Source organism: Entelurus aequoreus, linkage group LG05 (genome assembly GCF_033978785.1).
Source record: "Entelurus aequoreus isolate RoL-2023_Sb linkage group LG05, RoL_Eaeq_v1.1, whole genome shotgun sequence".
Taxonomy (NCBI): domain Eukaryota; kingdom Metazoa; phylum Chordata; class Actinopteri; order Syngnathiformes; family Syngnathidae; genus Entelurus; species Entelurus aequoreus.
Genome location: NC_084735.1, coordinates 7,326,667 through 7,350,006, shown reverse-complemented (window position 1 = coordinate 7,350,006; position 23,340 = coordinate 7,326,667). Strand labels below are relative to the sequence as shown.

The 23,340-nt window shown below is 37.6% G+C and overlaps 1 protein-coding gene across 2 annotated transcripts in view; it reads right to left on the bottom strand.

Moving 5' to 3' along the window:
• The window catches only part of vps52 (VPS52 subunit of GARP complex), a 67,344-nt gene that overhangs the window by 35,766 nt on the left and 8,238 nt on the right, over nucleotides 1–23,340 (bottom strand). For both annotated transcript variants that reach the window (XM_062046926.1, XM_062046925.1), the window contains exons 5-9: nucleotides 21,558–21,625; nucleotides 21,283–21,458; nucleotides 21,062–21,212; nucleotides 10,383–10,483; nucleotides 10,155–10,287 (exon numbers count right to left, since the gene is read on the bottom strand). In XM_062046926.1, the coding sequence (XP_061902910.1) occupies nucleotides 10,155–10,287; nucleotides 10,383–10,483; nucleotides 21,062–21,212; nucleotides 21,283–21,458; nucleotides 21,558–21,625 (629 nt within the window). The remainder of the gene's footprint in view (nucleotides 1–10,154; nucleotides 10,288–10,382; nucleotides 10,484–21,061; nucleotides 21,213–21,282; nucleotides 21,459–21,557; nucleotides 21,626–23,340) is intronic.

The window sequence follows — 23,340 nt, the reverse complement described above, 5'->3', positions numbered from 1 at the left end:
TATGAATATAAAAAATGGGTGGAAAACAGTATACTGAGTTTTTCACATTTTTTTTCTTATTTTTGTTGTAACAATGCACAACAGAGCTTGATAATCGTGTCAGAGCCTGATTTAAAGCGTCATGATCGCATCAAAGCATAATAAAGTTCAATAAAGCGTAATAAAACGTATCAAAGCGTGATTTAAAGCGTGTCAAAGCGGGATAAAATCGTGAGGAACGGTAACAAAGCGGCAACTAATTCGTATCAGAGCGTATCAGAGCGAATCAGAGCGTATCAAAGCATAACATTACTTCGGAGATCGGGATATTCGTGGAAAAATTGACAAAAATTACGGCGCTTTGCTCGCCGCTTTAAAGCGTGGCAAGCGCCGCTGGTGTGAACCAGGCATTAAAGACACCGTTTGGAAAGAATTCATGTATGTAAATAAACATTTACAAAGTATTTCTGTGTAAATTACTCATTTCACAACGTATATATCTGCGGCTTATGCAACTAATATATGAAATATACAATTTAGTTGGTGCGGCTTACATATTGATGCATCTATAGTCCAGAAAATACGCTACTGAATAGGATTATTTAAAATCAAGAGTAATATTACTAAATCAACGTTAATATTTGAGTTGGCCGTGGCTTCCTTTGTAGTTGAAAAGTTGGGCCCCGAGGTCAAAAAGGTTAAGAACCCCTGCTTTTTAGTGCACACTGACATGAGGCATCAAAAGTATATCGCAACTTTCAATTGCAGTTTTCTATCTTTATTTTCAATATGGCTACACTTATTCTCTCAATGTTATGCTTTTATTAACTTATTAATGTAATATTTTTATTTTTACATATATTTTATCACATATTTTATACAATTTTTTTAGATGGCGTTAATTTGACAAAACCCCAAAGAAGTTGTCACGTTGTGTAAATGGTAAATAAAAAGACAATACAATGATTAGCAAATCCTTTTCAACTTATATTCAAATGAATCGACGGCAAAGACAAGATACTTAACGTTCAAACTGGAAAACTTTGTTACTTTTTGCAAATATTAGCTCATTTGGAATTTGATGCCTGCGACATGTTTCAAAAAAGCTGGCACAAGTGGCAAAAAAGACTGAGAAAGTTGAGGAATGCTCATCAAAGACTTATTTGGAACATCCCACAGGGGAACAGGCTAGTTGGGAACAGGTGGGTGCCATGATTGGGTATAAAAGCAGCTTCCATAAAATGCTCAGTCGTTCACAAACAAGGACGGGGCGAGGGTCACCACTTTGTCAACAAATGCCTGAGCAAATTGTTTAAGAACAACATTTCTCAAGCAGCTATTGCAAGGAATTTAGGGATTTCACCATCTACGCTCCGTAATATCGTCAAAAGGTTCAGAGAATCTGGTGAAATCACTGCACGTCAGCGGCAAGGTTGAAAACCGACATTGAATGCCCGTGACCTTTGATCCCTCAGGCGGTACTGCATCAAAAAGCCACACCCGTGAGTAAAGGATATCACCACATGGGCTCAGGAACATTTCAGAAAACCACTGTCAGTAACTACAGTTGGTCGCTACATTTTAAAGGGAAAATTAAAACTCTTCTATGCAAAGCCAAAGCCATTTATCAACAACACCCAGAAACGCTTCGCTGGGCCCGAGCTCATCCAAGATGGACGGATGCAAAGTGGAAAAGTGTTCTGTGGTCTGACGAGTCCACATTTCAAAATAGTTTTTGGAAACTGTGGATGTCGTGTCCTCCGGACCAAAGAGGAAAAGATTAGTTGTTCTAGGGTCAAAGTGTAAAAGGCAGCATGTGTGATGGTATGGGGGTGTATTAGTGCTCAAGACATGGGTAACTTACACATCTGTGAAGGCACCATTAATGCTGAAAGGTACATACAGCTTTTGGAGCAATATATGTTGCCATCCAAGTAACGTTATCATGGACGCCCCTGGTTATTTCAGCGAGACAATGCCAAGCCACGTGTTACATCAACGGGCTTCATAGTAAAAGAGTGCAGGTACTAGACTGGCCTGCCTGTAGTCCAGACCTGTCTCCCATTGAAAATGTGTGGCGCAATATGAAGCCTAAAATACGACAACAGAGATCCCGGACTGTTGAGCCACTTAAGCTGTACATCAAGCAAAAATGGGACAGAATTCCACCTGAAAAGTTTCAAAAATGTGTCTCCTCAGTTCCCAAACCTTTACTGAGTGTTGTTAAAAGGAAAGGCCATGTAACACAGTGGTGAACATGCCTCTCTGACAACTTTTTTGCAAGGTGTTGCTGCCATTAAATTCTAAGTTCATTGTGAACGCATGTGTGGTTTTTTTTGGTACAGCACTCTGTGTTCGCCGCTTGCCTGTATATGAAAAGTGTTACGTAAATAAAGTTTGATTTGATTACCACGGCAAAAAAAAACAACAGATACTTGATTTTTTTCACTATGGTCAGTACTGAACGATGAACATCTTTTACCTGGCGGGCCGCATCAGTTCTCGGTGTGTGCGCAGTGAGCAGTGATTCAGCACTAAAGAAGTAAGCCTGCTGTCTTAAAGGCCTACTGAAAGCCACTACTAGCGACCACACAGTCTGATAGTTTATATATCAATGATGACATCTTAACATTGAAACACATGCCAATACGGCCGGGTTAACTTATAAAGTGACATTTTTAAATTCCCGCCAAACTTCCGGTTGAAAACGTCTATGTATGATGACGTTTGCGCGTGACGTCAATGGTTGAAACGGAAGTATTCGGACACCATTGAATCCAATACAAAAAAGCTCTGTTTTTATCGCAAAATTCCACAGTATTCTGGACATCTGTGTTGGTGAATCTTTTGCAATTTGTTTCATGAACAATGAAGACTGCAAAGAAGAAAGGTGTAGGTGGGATCGGTGTATTAGCGGCTGGCTGCAGCAACACAACCAGGAGGACTTTGACTTGGATAGCAGACGTGCTAGCCGACGCTAGCCGCCGACCGCATCGATGATCGGGTGAAGTCCTTCGTCGCTCCGTCGATCGCTGGAACGCAGGTGAGCACGGGTGTTGATGAGCAGATGAGGGCTGGCTGGCGTAGGTGGAGCGCTAATGTTTTTAGCATAGCTCTGACGAGGTCCCGTTGCTAAGTTAGCTTCAATGGCGTCGTTAGCAACAGCATTGTTAACCTTCGACAGGCTGGAAAGCATTAACCGTGTAGTTACATGTCCATGGTTTAATAGTATTGTTGATCTTCTGTCTATCCTTCCAGTCAGGGTTTTTTTTCTTTTGTTTCTATCTGCAGTTAAGCCCGATGCTATCACGTTAGCTCCGTAGCTAAAGTGCTTCGCCAATGTATTGTCGTGGAGATAAAAGTCACTGTGAATGTCCATTTCGCGTTCTCGACTCTCATTTTCAAGAGGATATAGTATCCCAGGTGTTTTAAAATACAAATCCGTGATCCACAATAGAAAAAGGAGAGAGTGTGGAATCCAATGAGCCAACTTGTACCTAAGTTACGGTCAGAGCGAAAAAAGATACGTCCTGCACTGCACTCTAGTCCTTCACTCTCACGTTCCTCATCCACGAATCTTTCATCCTCGCTCAAATTAATGGGGTAATTGTCGCTTTCTCGGTCCGAATCGCTCTCGCTGCTGGTGTAAACAATGGGGAAATGTGAGGAGCCCTTCAACCTGCGACGTCACGCTACTTCAGGTACAGGCAAGGCTTTTTTTTATCAGCGACCAAAAGTTGCGAACTTTATCGTCGATGTTCTCTACTAAATCCTTTCAGCAAAAATATGGCAATATCGCGAAATGATCAAGTATGACACATAGAATGGATCTGCTATCCCCGTTTAAATAAAAAAAATTCATTTCAGTAGGCCTTTAAAAAAATATTCATTGTTTTCAGATGTTTATTTAATCATGCCTGTCATTAATGCATATTTGGTGCTTCCTGTTGGCAGTGGCTCATAAACAAATGCTAATGGCCGTGAGCAACGTTCCCTCTAAGGTGCGTGCCTGTGCAATTGCGCGCTGCTCAAGCGTCCTCTGCGCACGGCAAATCTAAGCCACGCACAAAATCAAATGAAAAAATAAGCGCGTAACAATTTTCGACACACGGACACGACAGAGAAAACAGTTTTCGTCATCATTGTTCAAATATTGTAACGTCTGTCGAGACGCTTTGAGGACATGAATTCCATCCATCACTTTACTGAGCAAAACTCTTTATTGTCGGCCATAAACACATCACCAAAACATTAGTAAAAAAAACGATATCTAGCAAAAGTGGTCATTTTCTGCAGTACAAACCAGACCAAAAGCAACTTTGTTATATCAACAGCAGCCGCTCGCTCTTTCTCACTTGCGCCAACACATGCACATATGGCACTTAGCCAGTGATGCGTTTACAGACACACAAAAAGTCGGACAACTCCAACACCACACATAAAGTGTAATACCAGGTTGTTACACTATGATTTACCTATCAAATGTGTGCTTATTCTAGTGTCATTTATTAGGAATCTTAATTGATAAATATTAATCATAAAATGCTGTTAGTATATTAAATAAATAAAAATAAAAATATATTTTTTACAAACAGGAAGTTGCAGGAATGTACACATACATCTCATTGTGCAACATGTGGATGTTTTAATGAGAACTAACTGCAATTTGTGAAAGGGGTACAAACTATTTCCAAAGCAGGACTTCCACCCAGACAAACAATACAAGTACAGAGTTCATAAAAAACAATATTTGTTGTTATTGTCATTGTAAGTGGGCCTAAACACTTATATTAGAAATGGAAATGACTGCTGTCATTTGATTATAATAATAAGAGAATTAGGGCTGCAACAACTAATCGATTAAATCGATTAAAACCGATTATAAAAATAGTTGCCGATTAATTTAGTCATCGATTCGTTGGATCTATGCCAGGGGTCACCAACCTTTTTGAAACCAAGAGCTACTTCTTGGGTAGTGATTAATGCGAAGGGCTACCAGTTTGATACACACTTAAATAAATTGCCAGAAATAGCCAATTTGCTCAATTTACCTTTAACTCTATGTTATTATTAATAATTAATGATATTTACACTTAATTGAACGGTTTAAAAGAGGAGAAAACACGAAAAAAATGACAATTAAATTTTGAAACATAAGTTTATCTTCAATTTCGACTCTTTAAAATTCAAAATTCAACCGAAAAAAAGAAGAGAAAAACTAGCTAATTCGAATCTTTTTGAAAAAATAAAAAAAATAATTTATGGAACATCATTAGTAATTTTTCCTGGTTAAGATTAATTTTAGAATTTTGATGACATGTTTTAAATAGGTTAAAATCCAATCTACACTTTGTTAGAATATATAACAAATTGGACCAAGCTATATTTCTAACAAAGACAAATCATTATTTTTTCTAGATTTTCCAGAACAAAAATTTTAAAAGAAATTCAAAAGACTTTGAAATAAGATTTAAATTTGATTCCACAGATTTTCTAGATTTGCCAGAATAATGTTTTTGAATTTTAATCATAATAAGTTTGAAGAAATATTTCACAAATATTCTTCGTCGAAAAAACAGAAGCTAAAATGAAAAATTTTATTAAAATGTATTTATTATTCTTTACAATAAAAAAAAAAAAATTTACTTGAACATTGATTTAAATTGTCAGGAAAGAAGAGGAAGGAATTTAACAGGTAAAAAGGTACATGTGTTTAAAAATCCTAAAATCATTTCTAAGGTTGTATTTTTTCTCTAAAATTGTCTTTCTGAAAGTTATAAGAAGCAAAGTAAAAAAAAATTAATGAATTTATTTAAACAAAAGAAGACCAAGTCTTTAAAATATTTTCTTGGATTTTCAAATTCTATTTGAGTTTTGTCTCTCTTAGAATTAAAAATGTCGGGCAAATCGAGATCAGCTTGTTAGTAAATAAATAACATTTAAAAAATAGAGGCAGCTCACTGGTAAGTGCTGCTATTTGAGCTATTTTTAGAACAGGGCAGCGGGCTACTCATCTGGTCCTTACGGGCTACCTGGTGCCCGCGGGCACCGCGTTGGTGACCCCTGATCTATGCTATGCGCATGGGCAGAGGCTTTTTTTTTTTTTTTAAATAAATCTTTATTTAGAAACTGCAACATTTACAAACAGCTGAGAAACAATAATCAAAATAAGTATGGTGCCAGTATAATGTTTTTTTCAATAAAATACTGGAAAGGATAGAAATGTAGTTTGTCTCTTTTATCCGATTATTAATCGAAGTAATAATCGACAGATTAATCGATTATCAAATTAATCGTTAGTTGCAGCCCTAAAGAGAATGTTGACTGTCTATCTGTGTTGGCCCTGCGATGAGGTGGGGACTTGTCCTGGGTGTACCCCGCCTTCCGCCCGAATGCAGCTGAGATAGGCTCCAGCGACCCCGAAAGGGACAAGCGGTAGAAAATGGATGGATGGATGGAGATTGAACTTGTTATTTAGTCAGGTTTGGGACAGGTGTGCTGCTAGTGTAGCCACAGTGTGCACGTCTGATGTTAAGTTAAGTTAAAGTACCAATGATTGTCACACACACACTAGGTGTGGTGAAATGTGTCCTCTGCATTTGACCCATCCCCTTGTTCACCCCCTGGGAGGTGAGGGGAGCAGAGGGCAGCAGCGGTGCCGCGCCCGGGAATCATTTTTGGTGATTTAACCCCCAATTCCAACCCTTGATGCTGAGTGCCAAGCAGGGAGGTAATGGCTCCCATTTGTATAGTCTTTGGTATGACTCGGCCGGGGTTTGAACTCACAACATACCCATCTTGCTCACATGGGCTCCACTGAATGCTCAGGGAGTTTTTGCGTTTGCTCACACACATGCCAAATTAGAGGGAACATTGGCCGTGAGTCAGTGTAACTGTTGGTGTGGCATGACTCCACAATTACTTTTTATTGGACAATTATAGACAAAGGACACAGGGACGTCAAACTGAAAGAATAACAATGACTAAGTCTTTTGTCCACGGATGTTGTCATTCATCCAGTCATTGTGTTCTCAGGACATTCAATCCATCGCCACTGGGCTGTTCAGTGGGCCTGAGAAGACCTTTGGCCTCTCAACCAAGTAGGCTTCATCAGTTCATGCTCATAGACTCAGATTGGACGAATCTAGTCTCACAGTTAGATTGGTCAGATCTAGTCTTATAATTAAACTGTCAGATCTAGTCTTATGATTAGATCGTCAGATCTAGTCTTAGACAGACTGATCAGATCTAGTCTTAGATTGGTCAGATTTAGTCTTAGATTGGTCAGCTCTAGTCTTATACTTAGATTGATCAGATCTAGTCTTATAATTAGATTGTCAGATCTAGTCTTACACAGACTAACAAAATCTAGTCTTAGACTTAGATTGCTCAAATCTTTTATTAGACTTAGATTGGTCAGATTTAGTCTTAGATTGGTCAGATCTAGTCTTAGACCTAGACAGATCAGATCTAGTCTTATAATTAGATTGTCAGATATAGTCTTAGACAGACTAATAAAATCTAGTCTTAGACTAAGATTGGTCAGATTTAGTCTTAGATTGGTCAGCTCTAGTCTTATAATTAGATTGTCAGATCTATTCTTAGACAGACTGATCAGATCTAGTAGGCTTCATCCGTTCATGCTCATAGACTCAGATTGGACACATCTAGTCTTACAGTTAGATTGGTCAGATCTAGTTTTAGACAGACTGATCAGATCTAGTCTTAGACTTAGACTGGTCAGATCTAGTCTTATAATTAGATCGTCAGTTTTAGTCTTAGACAGACTGATCAGATCTAGTCTGAGACTTAGATTGGTCAGCTCTAAACTTATAAAGTTAAAAAGTTAAAGTACCAATGATTGTCACACACACACCAGGTGTGGTGAGATTATCTCTGCATTTGACCCATCACCCTCACCCCCTGGGAGGGTGATGGGTCCATCCATCCATCCATTTTCTACCGCTTGTCCCTTTCGGGTTTGTGGGGGGTGCTGTAGCCTATCTCTGCTGCATTCGGGCGAAAGGCGGGGTACACCATGGACAAGTCGCCACCTCATCACAGGGGAAGCCGGAGTACCCGGAGGGAACCCATGCAGTCACGGGGAGGACATGCAAACTCCACACAGAAAGATCCCGAGCCTAATATATATAATATAATATATAATATAATTCTATTGTCAGATCTAGTCTTAGACAGACTGATCAGGTCTAGTCTTAGACTGCTCAGATCTTCTGTTAGGCTTAGATTGGTCAGATCTAGTCTTATAATTAGATTGTCAGATCTAGTCTTAGACTTAGCTTGGTCAGATTTAGTTTTAGATTGGTCAGGTCTAGTCTTATAATTAGATTGTCAGATCTAGTCTTAGACTGCTCAGATCTTGTATTAGACTTAGATTGGTCAGATTTAGTCTTAGATTGGTCATATCTAGTCTTAGACTTAAACTGATCAGATCTAGTCTTATAATTAGATTGTCAGATCTAGTCTTAAACAGACTGATAAGATATAGTCTTAGACTTAGATTGGTCAGATTTAGTCTTAGATTGGTCAGCTCTAGTCTTATTGTTAGAATGTCAGATCTAGTCTTAGACAGACTGATCAGATCTAGTCTTAGACTGCTCAGATCTTCTGTTAGGCTTAGATTGGTCAGATCTAGTCTTATAATTAGATTGTCAGATCTAGTCTTAGACTTAGCTTGGTCAGATTTAGTTTTAGATTGGTCAGGTCTAGTCTTATAACTAGATTGTCAGATCTAGTCTTAGACTGCTCAGATCTTGTATTAGACTTAGATTGGTCAGATTTAGTCTTAGATTGGTCATATCTAGTCTTAGACTTAAACTGATCAGATCTAGTCTTATAATTAGATTGTCAGATCTAGTCTTAAACAGACTGATAAGATATAGTCTTAGACTTAGATTGGTCAGATTTAGTCTTAGATTGGTCAGCTCTAGTCTTATTGTTAGAATGTCAGATCTAGTCTTAGACAGACTGATCAGATCTAGTCTTAGACTGCTCAGATCTTCTGTTAGGCTTAGATTGGTCAGATCTAGTCTTATAATTAGATTGTCAGATCTAGTCTTAGACTTAGCTTGGTCAGATTTAGTTTTAGATTGGTCAGGTCTAGTCTTATAATTAGATTGTCAGATCTAGTCTTAGACTGCTCAGATCTTGTATTAGACTTAGATTGGTCAGATGTAGTCTTAGATTGGTCATATCTAGTCTTAGACTTAAACTGATCAGATCTAGTCTTATAATTAGATTGTCAGATCTAGTCTTAAACAGACTGATAAGATCTAGTCTTAGACTTAGATTGGTCAGATTTAGTCTTAGATTGGTCAGCTCTAGTCTTATTGTTAGAATGTCAGATCTAGTCTTAGACAGACTGATCAGATCTAGTCTTAGACTGCTCAGATCTCGTATTAGACTTAGATTGGTAAGATCTAGTCTTCTAATTAGATTGTCAGATCTAGTCTTAGACAGACTACAATAAAGTAGGGAATTTAAAAGTACATGAGTTTCGTTTTGTTGTTGTTGTTTTTTTAAGTGACGACCATCGCAGAAAATAATAGGTATCGGTTTCAACCCCGACAAATTCTGCTATCGTGACAAGCCTACGCAAATGAACAATAAACACTTCGTGACAATTAATAGCAGCCTTTGTCAGCTCAAAGTCTGCTTTGTCCAGTTGGACTGCAGTTCCAAGATGGTTATCAGGGTGTGAGTTTGACACAATCCATCTGCAATTACATGCACACCCCATACCCTATTAACAATAATGCGTAATCTCATTAACACATTCGTAGGTGTGTTCGGATAATAGTTTCTAATGAAGTGGCAGGCGTGGAAAATTGCACTTCCAATATAAATGATTTACTGTTTAAAAAAGACATACCACAATAATTAAACTCGCCTAGTATCGAGCCGAGAAGGAGAGCGAGACGGAGTGTGGTCGTCCAAAACAACTGCCTAGGTTTCAACGGCCAAACATCTGCGCCCCGGAGAATTTACACCGCTCTGTCTTCTCTCAGCGCTGGTCCTGATACTGTTTGTACTTTGTAGAATACATTATTACTCTCCCTGCCCTATTCAGACACGCCATGAGAACAGAAGAACTTGCAGGGACCGCCCTGTTTGAAGCAAAGATGCCGTGCCAACGTAGAAGCGCGTGTCCTCACCTGCACTTTGAGCAGCCGGCCGCTGTACGACTTGAAGTAACTGCAGTAGATCTTACTCATGGTGTCCACGTACTCGTCCCGCACCTCTTTGGCTGCCGTCCTCTCGTTGGCCAGCAGGAACTGGTAGAAGAACCTGGAGCGCACCGGCGGTCGCACGGAGGCCATTAATGGGGGGGTTGGGGGGGGGGGGGGGTTGTGTGAGAGTGGGCGTTTTGCACGTGCGCGCACCTGTACTTCAGCAGAGTGTTCTGTGGGATCTGGTAGTTGGTCATAGGCTTCCGGAAGGAGTAGATCTTCTGAAGGATGAACTCTCGGATCTTACACACCGCCTGGAGCAGACAAAACCACTGTAGCATGTGTATATACAGTATGAATATATAAGTGTGTACATATGAATATATATATCAGTGTTTCCCACACATTCATTTATTTGTGGCGGCCCGCCACAAAAGAATTACGTCCGCCACAAATAAAAAATAAAAAATTAAAAATATATATATATATATATTTTTTTTTTGTCCTGTCCAGCTTCTCAGGCAAATCATATAGTTGATGTAGATGCCCATATAGGCTGTTCACATTTACTTTACAAAAGAGAAGTGTAGGATACTTCTCTTGTTGCCTTATTTGTATTTGACTTTATTAAATGTATTTATATTATCATTTGGTGCAGCCGGGCCGGAACAGGAGGGGATAGAAAGAGAGAAAAACGAAGACAGAGGGGGAAATTGTGGGGACGAGAGGGGGATTAGACAGAGAGACAATAACAACAACAGCAAACACAACAACAACAACAACAACAACAATAGAGCAACATCAGCAAATACGACATGTACTAATATGATGGTAAAAGTAATAGCAAATAAGCAGTTAGCGAAAATAAAACACAATACAGAAATAACAATGAGCATTATTACACTACAAATGGAGCAATACAAATACCAATAGAAATAGCGCTATTGATAATGAACAATACCAATACTTTACCTTTATTATCAACAATACAATTGTTCAAAAGCAACAATACATATACCTGTACGTAATGATAACTTGAGATACGAAAGAATGCAGAAAAATGGAAGAAAGAGAAGCAACCTAGATTAACCTTGTATATTGTTATATTAACAATAGGTTAAGCTTTGTCAGTGAGCTCTTTGTTCAGTGGATCAGATGTTTGATGAAGCTCTGTGTCTATCTACCACCACTACTGTTTTCTGTTTATTTGTTACTGACTGTGGCAGGACACCTCTGCCTCTGTTTCACTTTATGTTGCTGGTAAATAATATGGTTGTAGTAGTAGGCTAAAGTTAAATTATTTAGTATGCACTAATTAAAGGGGCAGAGCTTTAAGAGACATTTTAGCTTTTATATTTTATGAGATATATTTTTTGTAAGAACCAAAATTAATGAATATATTTCAGTGAATAACGTATAGTTCAAATATGTATATAAATATGTACATAAAGTGTTGTAATTATATTGTAAAATGGATGGATGGATGGATGGATGGACGTTTAAAACAAAACTGTTATTATTAATTAGTAAGTATACATTTTTTGAGCCTTTTTAGAGAAAATCATATCATTGTAGTAAATTATGCAAATTACTCGATGATGTCATAGCCACGCCCCCACCGCCACAGGTATCTTGGCAGTTTATGGGAAACACTGTATATGTATATATATATATATATATATATACATATATATATATATATATATATATATATATATATATATATATATATATATATATATATATATATATATATATATATATATATATATATATATATATATATATATATATATGTCTGAATTAGATTATCCAAAAAAATAGTGCTCGATACCGTGGTAGAGCGTAATATGTATGTGTGGGAAAAAAATCACAAGACTATTTCATCTCTACAGGCCTGTTTCATGAGGGGTTTTCCTCAATCCTCAGGAGATTTTTTTCCCACACATACATATATATATATATATATATATATATATATATATATATATATATATATATATATATATATATATATATATATATATATATATATATATATATATACAGTATATATATATATATACAGTATATATATATATATATATATATATATATATATATATATATATATATATATATATATATATATATATATATATATATATATATATATATATATATATATATATATACGTTAGGTCAGGAATAAACACAGAGGCTATTTCATCCCTACAAGTCTGTTTCGCAGGTTTCCCTGCTCTTCAGGGGAAATCCTGGGCGCAGTTGGGTGTTCCAACGGGACAATGACCCCAAACGCACATCAAAAGTAGTAAAGGGATGGCTAAATCAGGCTAGAATGAAGATTTTAGAATGGCCTTCCCAAAGTCCTGACTTAACCCTGTAACACCCCTTGTTGTAAAATGACAACGTTACCTTTAACCATCGTAAAAAACAATCTGTTATATATTTTTTTATTTTTTTACCACATTTACATAGTCATTGGGTCCTATTGTTCAGTCTCACAAGGCTATTGGATCATACATTTGTTTATAAGTCACGCCTTCCGGCCATGAACTCACACAACCTCTCAAGGTTTCCTTTGAACAAAATATATTTGTTTCATTGGACTGGATTCAAGTAACTAAAATGTCTTTTATATTTTTTTTGGTTGTTATTACAATGTCTAGAGCATGTACATATGTAGTTATTGTGGAACAGATGCATCAAATTTAATTTAGAGCTTGTTATATAATTGTTGTTGTTATAAACGTTTTTTTAAGAGTTTTATCTTGTTTCATATTTTTTATATTTGTAATAAATGACTTCATAAAAATATAACTAATGTGTGATTATTATTAATGGTGTATACCGTTATGGGGCTAAGAAAGCAATCAACCCTGCAAATTAACCCTAAGATGTTCAGACAACGTGAGTAGGGATGTCCGATAATGGCTTTTTGCCGATATCCGATATTCCGATATTGTCCAACTCTTTAATTACCGATATCAACCGATACCGATATCAACCGATACCGATATCAACCGATATACGCAGTTGTGGAATTAACACATTATTATGCCTAATTTGGACAACCAGGTATGGTGAAGATAAGGTACTTTTAAAAAAAATTAGTAAAATAAGATAAATAAATTAAAAACATTTTCTTGAATAAAAAAGAAAGTACAACAATATAAAAAAAGTTACATAGAAACTAGTAATGAATGAAAATGAGTAAAATTAACTGTTAAAGGTTAGTACTATTAGTGGACCAGCAGCACGCACAATCATGTGTGCTTACGGACTGTATCCCTTGCAGACTGTACTGATATATATTGATATATCATGTAGGAACCAGAATATTAATAACAGAAAGTAACAACCCTTTTGTGTGAATGAGTGTAAATGGGGGAGGGAGGTTTTTTTGGGTTGGTGCACTAATTGTAAGTGTATCTTGTGTTTTTTATGTTGATTTAATTTAAAAAAAAAAAAAAAAAAAAAAAAAAAACGATACCGATAATAAAAAAAACGATACCGATAATTTCCAATATTACATTTTAACGCATATATCGGCCGATAATATCGGCAGGCCGATATTATCGGACATCTCAAAACGTGAGTACAAATACAGAAATTCTGCCCCCATCAAAGCTCAAGGTTGCAATATTACAACATTTCTCTAAAAACACACATAAACAGTTTTTTTTTTAACTCTTCAATTTCTGCATCAAATGCCTCCTACAACAACATCTGAAAGGTCAAATATTTTTTTCTTAATGTTTTTCTATATTTGGGTCTTACAGGGTTAAACGTGTGGACAATGCTGAAGAAACAAGTCCATGTCAGAAAAAGCAACACATTTAGCTGAACTGCACCAATTTTGTGGTCAAAAATTCCAGCAGAAGCTTGTGGATGGCTACCAAAAGCGCCTTATTGCAGTGAAACTTGCCAAGGGACATGTAAGCAAATATTAACATTGCTGTATGTATACTTTTGACCCTCACATTTGCTCACATTTTCAGTAGACTCATAATAAATTCATAAAAGAAGCAAACTTCATGAATGTTTATGTGCTCCAATCACTCTATCACAAAAAAAATAAGAGTTGTAGAAATGATTGGAAACTCAAGACAGCTATGACATGATGTTCTTTACACGTGTATGTAAACTTTTGACCACGACTGTATATACTGTACACACACACACATTTATATATACATATATATATATATATATACACATATTTCTTTCACTTTCAATATTCTTGATTTCCAGTGTTCTGAACACTCAATTTGTTTCTTCTTTTTTTTTACGATTACCTACGTAAACATTCAGAGTATTATTATGTAAATGATGTATTATTATTATTAGTTGTTTTATTCTCATTTCACTGGTTTGCAACACGCTATTACACCTTTGATTGCAAATACATTTTTAATTAACCACTCCACAAATAGATGGTGGGCATGTTATTGTATTCAACAATCAAGCACTAATATGCAAAACAACAAAGCTTGTTCAAGATAGTCCACATGTGCAAGGAAAACAAAGAGCACATAGAAATACGTTGCGCTAAAACAAATGTGGAAAACAACGAGCCTCATCTAATCTCATTTAAAGTTTAAATTGGCTTGTTTGTTCGCTGTAAGTGAATCAGAAACCTCAACGCCGGGCCTTTTTCCAAAGTTTTGTAATGAGGTCTTTAAAGTCTAATTGCCCAGCTTAGCTGATTTTCAATTGTAAGAGTAATAAAGACTATTTAGCCTCTCCGGGCTTGTTGTGGATCTTAGTTCTTAACTAGTTTCACTTTGCTAAACGCCCTTCTTGCACCTGCAAAAGTTACAGGCAGTGTTTCCCATAAACTGCCAAGATACCTGTGGCGGTGGGGGCGTGACTATGGGCGTGGCTATGGGCGTGGTCACCATGACATCATCGAGTAATCTGCATTATTTACTACAATGATATGATTTTCTCTAAAAAGGCTCAAAAAATGTATACTTACTAATTAATAATAACAGTTTTGTTTTAAACGTCCATCCATTTTACAATATAATTACAACACTTTATGTACATATTTATATACAGTTTTGAACAATAAGTTATTCACTGAAATATATTTATTAATTGTGGTTCTTACAAAAAATATATCTTATAAAATATAAAAGCTAAAATGTCTCTTAAAGCTCTGCCCCTTTAATTAGTGCATACTAAATAATTTAACTTTAGCCTACTACTACAACCATATTATTTACCAGCAACATAAAGTGAAACAGAGGCAGAGGTGTCCTGCCACAGTCAGTAACAAATAAACAGAAAACAGTAGTGGTCAAATACAAAGAAGGCAACAAGAGAAGTATCCTACACTTCTTTTTTGTAAAGTAAATCTGAACAGCCTATATGGGCATCTACATCAACTATATGATTTGCCTGAGAAGCTGGACAGGACAAAAAAAAATTACAAAAAAAAACAAAAAAAAAACAATTTTTGTTTGTGGCGGACGTAATTCTTTCGTGGCGGGCCGCCACAAATAAATGAATGTGTGGGAAACACTGACAGGTAATGTATGATATGAAAGTCAAACTGTGCCAAATAGTCTTCCTACTTTGTTGTTTTCGGCTATTTTGGTCTCTTCTATTTAATATTGCTATGAAAACAAACATCCATCCATCCATCCATTTTTCCACCGCTCGCTCCTCTCAGGGTGGCTATCCTGGCTGCGTTCGGGCGGGGTACACCCCGGGCAAGTCGCCACCTCCTCGCAGGGCCAACACAGGTAGACGGACAACATTCAATAGTTTCAGCCGCCCTCACTAATTTGACTCCGTCACCGTCAATGTTCCCTCTCATTCTTCGTGGGTGTGGGCAAACCTCAGAAACTCCCTGGGCATTTAGCGGAACGCATGTGAGCTACGTCCCACGTGCACACTGCTGCCATACCAGCGGCATACCGGTCTCACATCTGACATTCTTGAAATGTCTTATTATTATAATAAAAAGCAGTCATTTCCATGACATTCTTTTCTAAAAGGTTATTTGGTTCACTTACAATGAAAATAAATTAAAAAAAATCTTGTTTTTAATGAGCTATGTACTAGTACTTTGGAAATAATGTGGACCCATTTCAGCGAACACATTTAGTTCCCTTAAAAACATTCTCATGTTGCACAATGAGATGTAAGCATGGGATAAAGTGTACAGTCCTGTAACTTTCTGGATCTAAAATATATCTTTTTATTAGCATTTCTTAAAATTCGTAACATCATTTCATGATTAATATCCATAAATTAGCATGCTTAATAAATGACAGTAGAATTAGCACACATCTGATTGTGCAGTCAAAGAAATTTACACTTTATGTGTCCTACTTTTTGCGCGGTCATAAACGCATCAGTGGCTAAGTGCTATGAATGCGTGCGGGTTAGCGCAGGTGGAAAAAAAGCGAGCGGCTGCTGCTGATATGACAGATGACACAGTTGGTTTAGGCCTTGTTTCTACGCAGAAAATTACTAGTTTGTTTTACTTATGTTTTTGGTTTGGTTGCAGCAGACAAACAGTTTTGCTCGATGTTAGGTGAAGATCCACCAATGGTGTTTCTTTATATTGTAGCGTCCCGGAAGAGTCGGTGCTGCAGGGAATTCTGGGAATTTCTTCTGTTGTGTTTATCTTGTGTTCTCCCAAAATGTGTTTGTCATTGTTATTTAGTATGGTTTCACTATATGGCACATACTTATGACAGTGTTGTTTAGTGTGGTTTCACTATATGGCACATATTTATGACAGTGTTGTTTAGTGTGGTTTCACTATATGGCACATAATTATGACAGTGTTGTTTAGTGTGGTTTCACTATATGGCACATATTTATGACAGTGTTGTTTAGTGTGGTTTCACTATATGGCACATGTTTATGACAGTGTTGTTTAGTGTGGTTTCACTATATGGCACATATTTATGACAGTGTTGTTTAGTGTGGTTTCACTATATGGCACATGTTTATGACAGTGTTGTTTAGTGTGGTTTCACTATATGGCACATAATTATGACAGTGTTGTTTAGTGTGGTTTCACTATATGGCACGTGTTTATGACAGTGTTGTTTAGTGTGGTTTCACTATATGGCACATGTTTATGACAGTGTTGTTTAGTGTGGTTTCACTATATGGCACATGTTTATGACAGTGTTCTTTAGTGTGGTTCCACTATATGCCACATAATTATGACAGTGTTGTTTAGTGTGGTTTCACTATATGGCACATGTTTATGACAGTGTTCTTTAGTGTGGTTTCACTATATGGCACATAATTATGACAGTGTTGTTTAGTGTGGTTTCACTATATGGCACATATTTATGACAGTGTTGTTTAGTGTGGTTTCACTATATGGCACATGTTTATGACAGTGTTCTTTAGTGTGGTTTCACTATATGGCACATATTTATGACAGTGTTGTTTAGTGTGGTTTCACTGTATGGCACATATTTATGACAGTGTTGTTTAGTGTGGTTTCACTATATGGCACATGTTTATGACAGTGTTGTTTAGTGTGGTTTCACTATATGGCACATATTTATGACAGTGTTGTTTAGTGTGGTTTCACTATATGGCACATGTTTATGACAGTGTTCTTTAGTGTGGTTTCACTATATGGCACATATTTAGGACAGTGTTGTTTAGTGTGGTTTCACAATATGGCACATATTTATGACAGTGTTGTTTAGTGTGGTTTCACTATATGGCACATATTTATGACAGTGTTGTTTAGTGTGGTTTCACAATATGCCACATAATTATGACAGTGTTGTTTAGTGTGGTTTCACTATATGGCACATGTTTATGACAGTGTTGTTTAGTGTGGTTTCACTATATGGCACATATTTATGACAGTGTTGTTTAGTGTGGTTTCACTATATGGCACATATTTATGACAGTGTTGTTTAGTGTGGTTTCACTATATGGCACATATTTATGACAGTGTTCTTTAGTGTGGTTTCACTATATGGCACATGTTTATGACAGTGTTGTTTAGTGTGGTTTCACTATATGGCACATGTTTATGACAGTGTTCTTTAGTGTGGTTTCACTATATGGCACATGTTTATGACAGTGTTCTTTAGTGTGGTTTCACTATATGGCACATAATTATGACAGTGTTGTTTAGTGTGGTTTCACTATATGGCACATATTTATGACAGTGTTGTTTAGTGTGGTTTCACTATATGGCACATGTTTATGACAGTGTTGTTTAGTGTGGTTTCACTATATGGCACATATTTATGACGGTGTTGTTTAGTGTGGTTTCACTATATGGCACATGTTTATGACAGTGTTGTTTAGTGTGGTTTCACTATATGGCACATGTTTATGACAGTGTTGTTTAGTGTGGTTTCACTATGTGGCACATATTTATGACAGTGTTGTTTAGTGTGGTTTCACTATATAGCACATGTTTATGACAGTGTTCTTTAGTGGTTTCACTATATGGCACATGTTTATGACAGTGTTGTTTAGTGTAGTTTCACTATATGGCACATGTTTATGACAGTGTTGTTTAGTGTGGTTTCACTATATGGCACATAATTATGACAGTGTTGTTTAGTCTGGTTTAACTATATGGCACATGTTTATGACAGTGTTGTTTAGTGTGGTTTGACTATATGCCACATAATTATGGCACTCAGCATCAAGGGTTGGAATTGGGAGTTAAATCACCAAAAATGATTCCCGGGCGCGGCCACCGCTGCTGCTCACTGCTTTCCTAACCTCCCAGGGAGTGATCAAGGGTGATGGGTCAAATGCAGAGAATACTTTCGCCACACCTCATGCGTGTGTGACAATCATTGGTACTTTAATTTTAACTTTATATTTATGACAGTGTTGTTTAGTATGGTTTCACTATATGGCACAGGTTTATGACAGTGTTGCCGTTGTTCATGCGGCCACCCTTAGTGTGACTTGTATGGCCGTCATTCACATGTGTGCAGTGTGTTCAAAGTTAAAATGACCATCTTAATAATTAACCACACCGCTTTTGGGTTCTGCAAAATTAACGCCATCTAAAAAAAAAAAAGAGTATAAAACCTATGATAAAATATGTGTAAAAATGTAATATAAATATTACATTAATAAGTTAATAAAAACATAACATTGAGAGAATACGTGTAGTAATATTGAAAATAAAGATAGAAAACAGCAATTGAAAGTTGCGATACTTTTGACTGGCCTACTTTACACCAAGCATGATGCCTCATGTCAGCATGCAATAAAAAACGGGGGTTCTTAACGTTTTTGACCTCGGGGCCCAACTTTTCAACTACAAAGGGAGCCACGGCCAACTCAAATATTAACACTGATTCAGTAATCTTGCAGTGTGAACATGAAATATCTCGTCTTTGCAGTCTATTCAATTGAATATAAGTTGAAAAGGATTTGTTGTATTCTCTTTATATTTACCATTTACACAACGTCACAACTTCACTGCTTTTGGGTTTTTTGTACTTTTAAAGGCCTACTGAAGTGACATTTTTTTATTTAAACGGGGAGAGCAGATCCATTCTATGTGTCATACTTGATCATTTCGCAATATTGCCATATTTTTGCTGAAAGGATTTAGTAGGGAACGACGACGATAAAGTTCGCAACTTTTGGTCGCTGATAAAAAAAAAGCCTTGCCTGTACCGGAAGTAGCGTGACGTCACCGGAGGAAGGACTCCTCACATTTCCCTATTGTTTACAATGCAGCGAGAGAGATTCGGACCGAGAAAGCGACGATTACCCCATTAATTTGAGCGAGGATGAAAGATTCGTGGATGAGGAAAGTGAGAGTGAAGGACTACAGACTACGTATCTTTTTTCGCTCTGACCGTAACTTAGGTACAAGGTCTCATTGGATTCCACACTTTCTCCTTTTTCTATTGTGGATCACGGATTTGTATTTTAAACCACCTCGGATACTATATCCATTTGAAAATGAGAGTCGAGAACGCGAAATGGACATTCACAGTGACTTTTATCTCCATGACAATACATCGGCGAAGCACTTTAGCTACGGAGCTAACGTGATAGCATCGGGCTCAAATGCAGATAGAAACAAAATAAATAAATCCCTGACTGGAAGGATAGACAGAAGATCAACAATACTATTAAACCATGGACAAGTAAATACACGGTTTATAATTTCCAGCTTGGCGAAGCTTAACAATGCTGTTGCTAACGACGCCATTGAAGCTAACTTAGCAACGGGACCTCACAGAGCTATGATAAAAACATTAGCGCTCCACCTACGCCAGCCAGCCCTCATCTGCTCATCAACACCCGTGCTCACCTGCGTTCCAGCGATCGACGGAAGGACGAAGGACTTCACCCGATCATCCGTGTGGTCTGCGGCTAGCGTCTGCTAGCGCGTCTGCTATCCAAGTCAAAGTCCTCCTAGTTGTGTTGCTGCACCCAGCCGCTAATACACTGATCCCACCTACAGCTTTCTTCTTTGCAGTCTTCATTGTTCATTAAACAAATTGCAAAAGATTCACCAGCACAGATGTCCAGAATACTGTGGAATTTTGAGATGAAAACAGAGCTTTTTTGTATTGGATTAAATGGGGTACCAATACTTCCGTTCCAACGATTGACGTCACGCGCATACGTCATCATACATAGACGTTTTCAACCGGAAGTTTAGCGGGAAATTTAAAATGGCACTTTATAAGTTAACCCGGCCGTATTGGCATGTGTTTCAATGTTAAGATTTCATCATTGATATATAAACTATCAGACTGCGTGGTCGCTAGTAGTGGCTTTCAGTAGGCCTTTAACTTGTTTGCTTGAACTCACAAGGCAGGAGGAGAGCAAAAAATAAATAAATTCAGGTAACTGCAGAAGTTTTCTAGGCCACCTGGCAACCCTGCGGAAGGAAGACTCACCTTGACCTTGAGACGGTCCACGATGTCCTGGATGTCGGAGCAGGCCAGCGTCTCTCGGAAGCTCAGCTCTTTGGCCAGGTTGATCTTGTTGTTGAGTTCGTGGAGCTGCTCCAGGAAGTCCTGCTCCGTCACCGGACAGTCCAGGATGGTCCTGGGGCAAAGGAGTTGACGCGGTTTTTAGAGACGCGCCGGGAGAGGCGGGAAAGCTCGGCGGGACGTACGAGATCATGTTGCCGGGCACCAGCAGCTCGTCCACCAGCTGGCTGAGGTTGCTGCGGACCGCCTGGCGGTTCTTCAGACGGACGTTCATGCTGAGGGATTGCTGCTGCAGCGTGTGGATCTCACTGCTGATGGACGACAGGTCGCTCTGGAAGCCGCTTAACATCTCCTCCATCCTCTGGCAGGCGACACAACACATCACATTCACGCCACGTTATTGTGCTGGCGGCAATGACGGCGCGCCGTGTTGAAGAAACACAACCACGGATCTTCCCACCTCCAAGATGGCGTCACAAGCGCTGATCTGCTGGTGCAGCAGAGCGATGTTCTGACTCTCCTTGATGTCTGACCCAGCAGCACTCAGGGAAAAAAAACCCTCAGCATTTCGGCATACTTGTACAGTGTTTCCCATAAACTGCCAAGATACCTGTGGCGGTGGGGGCGTGGTTATGAGCGTGGTCACCATGACATCATCGAGTAATTTGCATAATTTACTACAATGCTATGATTTTCTCTAAAAAGGCTCAAAAAATGTATACTTACTAATTAATAATAACAGTTTTGTTTTAAACGTCCATCCATCCATCCATTTTACAATATAATTACAACACTTTATGTACATATTTATATACAGATTTGAACAATAAGTTATTCACTGAAATATATTTATTAATTGTGGTTCTTACAAAAAATATATCTTATAAAAATATGAAAGCTAAAATGTCTCTTAAAGCAGTGGTCCCCAACCTTTTTGTAGCTGCGGACCGGTCAACGCTTGAAAATGTGTCCCACGGACAGGTGGGGGGGTGGGGGTATTTAAAAAAAAATAAAAAAAAAATAAAAATTTTTTTTTTTTTTTTTTACATAAATAAATGCAATCATGTGGACTGTATCCCTGCAGACTGTATTGACCTATATTGATATATAATGTATATATTGTGTTTTTTATGTTGATTTCATAGGGAAAAAAAAAAAAAAAGTTTTTTTTTTTTAATTCTTGTGCGGCCCGGTACCAGTCGGTCCGCGGGCCGGTACCGGGCCGTGGCCCGGTGGTTGGGGACCACTGTCTTAAAGCTCTGCCTCTTTAATTAGTGCATACTAAATAATTTAACTTTAGCCTACTACTACAACCATATTATTTACCAGCAACATAAAGTGAAACAGAGGCAGAGGTGTCCTGCCACAGTCAGTAACAAATAAACAGAAAACAGTAGTGGTGGTAGATAGACACAGAGCTTCATCAAACATCTGATCCACTGAACAAAGAGCTCTAAAAATCTTGATCCTACACTTCTCTTTTGTAAAGTAAATCTGAACAGCCAATATGGGCATCTACATCAACTATATGATTTGCCTGAGAAGCTGGACAGGACAAAAAAAAAAAAAAAAAAAATCTATTTGTGGCGGCCTTAATTCTTTTGTGGCGGGCCGCAACAAATAAATGAATGTGTGGGAAACACTGCAGGTGTCCACGCGAACGCGGAAAACGTTACATACCGTAGTTTCCGGACTACAGAGCGCACCGGTATAAAAGCCGCACCCACTACATTTTAAGAAGGAAAAAATATTTTCCCATATATTAGCCGCACCAGACTATAAGCCGCAGATATATATGTTGTCAAATGAGTTATTTACACATAAATATTGTGTAAATGTTTATTTACATACCTCTAAAGTAGGGATGTCCGATAATGGCTTTTTGCCGATATCCGATATTGTCCAACTCTTTAATTACCGATACCGATATCAACCGATATATGCAGTCGTGGAATTAACACATTATTATGCATAATTTGGACAACCAGGTATGGTGAAGATAAGGAATTTTTTTTTAAAATTAGTAAAATAAGATAAATTAATTAAAAACATTTACTTGAATAAAAAAGAAAGTACAACAATATAAAAACAGTTACATAGAAACTAGTAATGAATGAAAATTAGTAAAATTAACTGTTAAAGGTTAGTACTGTTAGTGGACCAGCAGCACGCACAATCATGTGTGCTTACGGACTGTATCCCTTGCAGACTGTATTGATATATATTGATATATAATGTAGGAA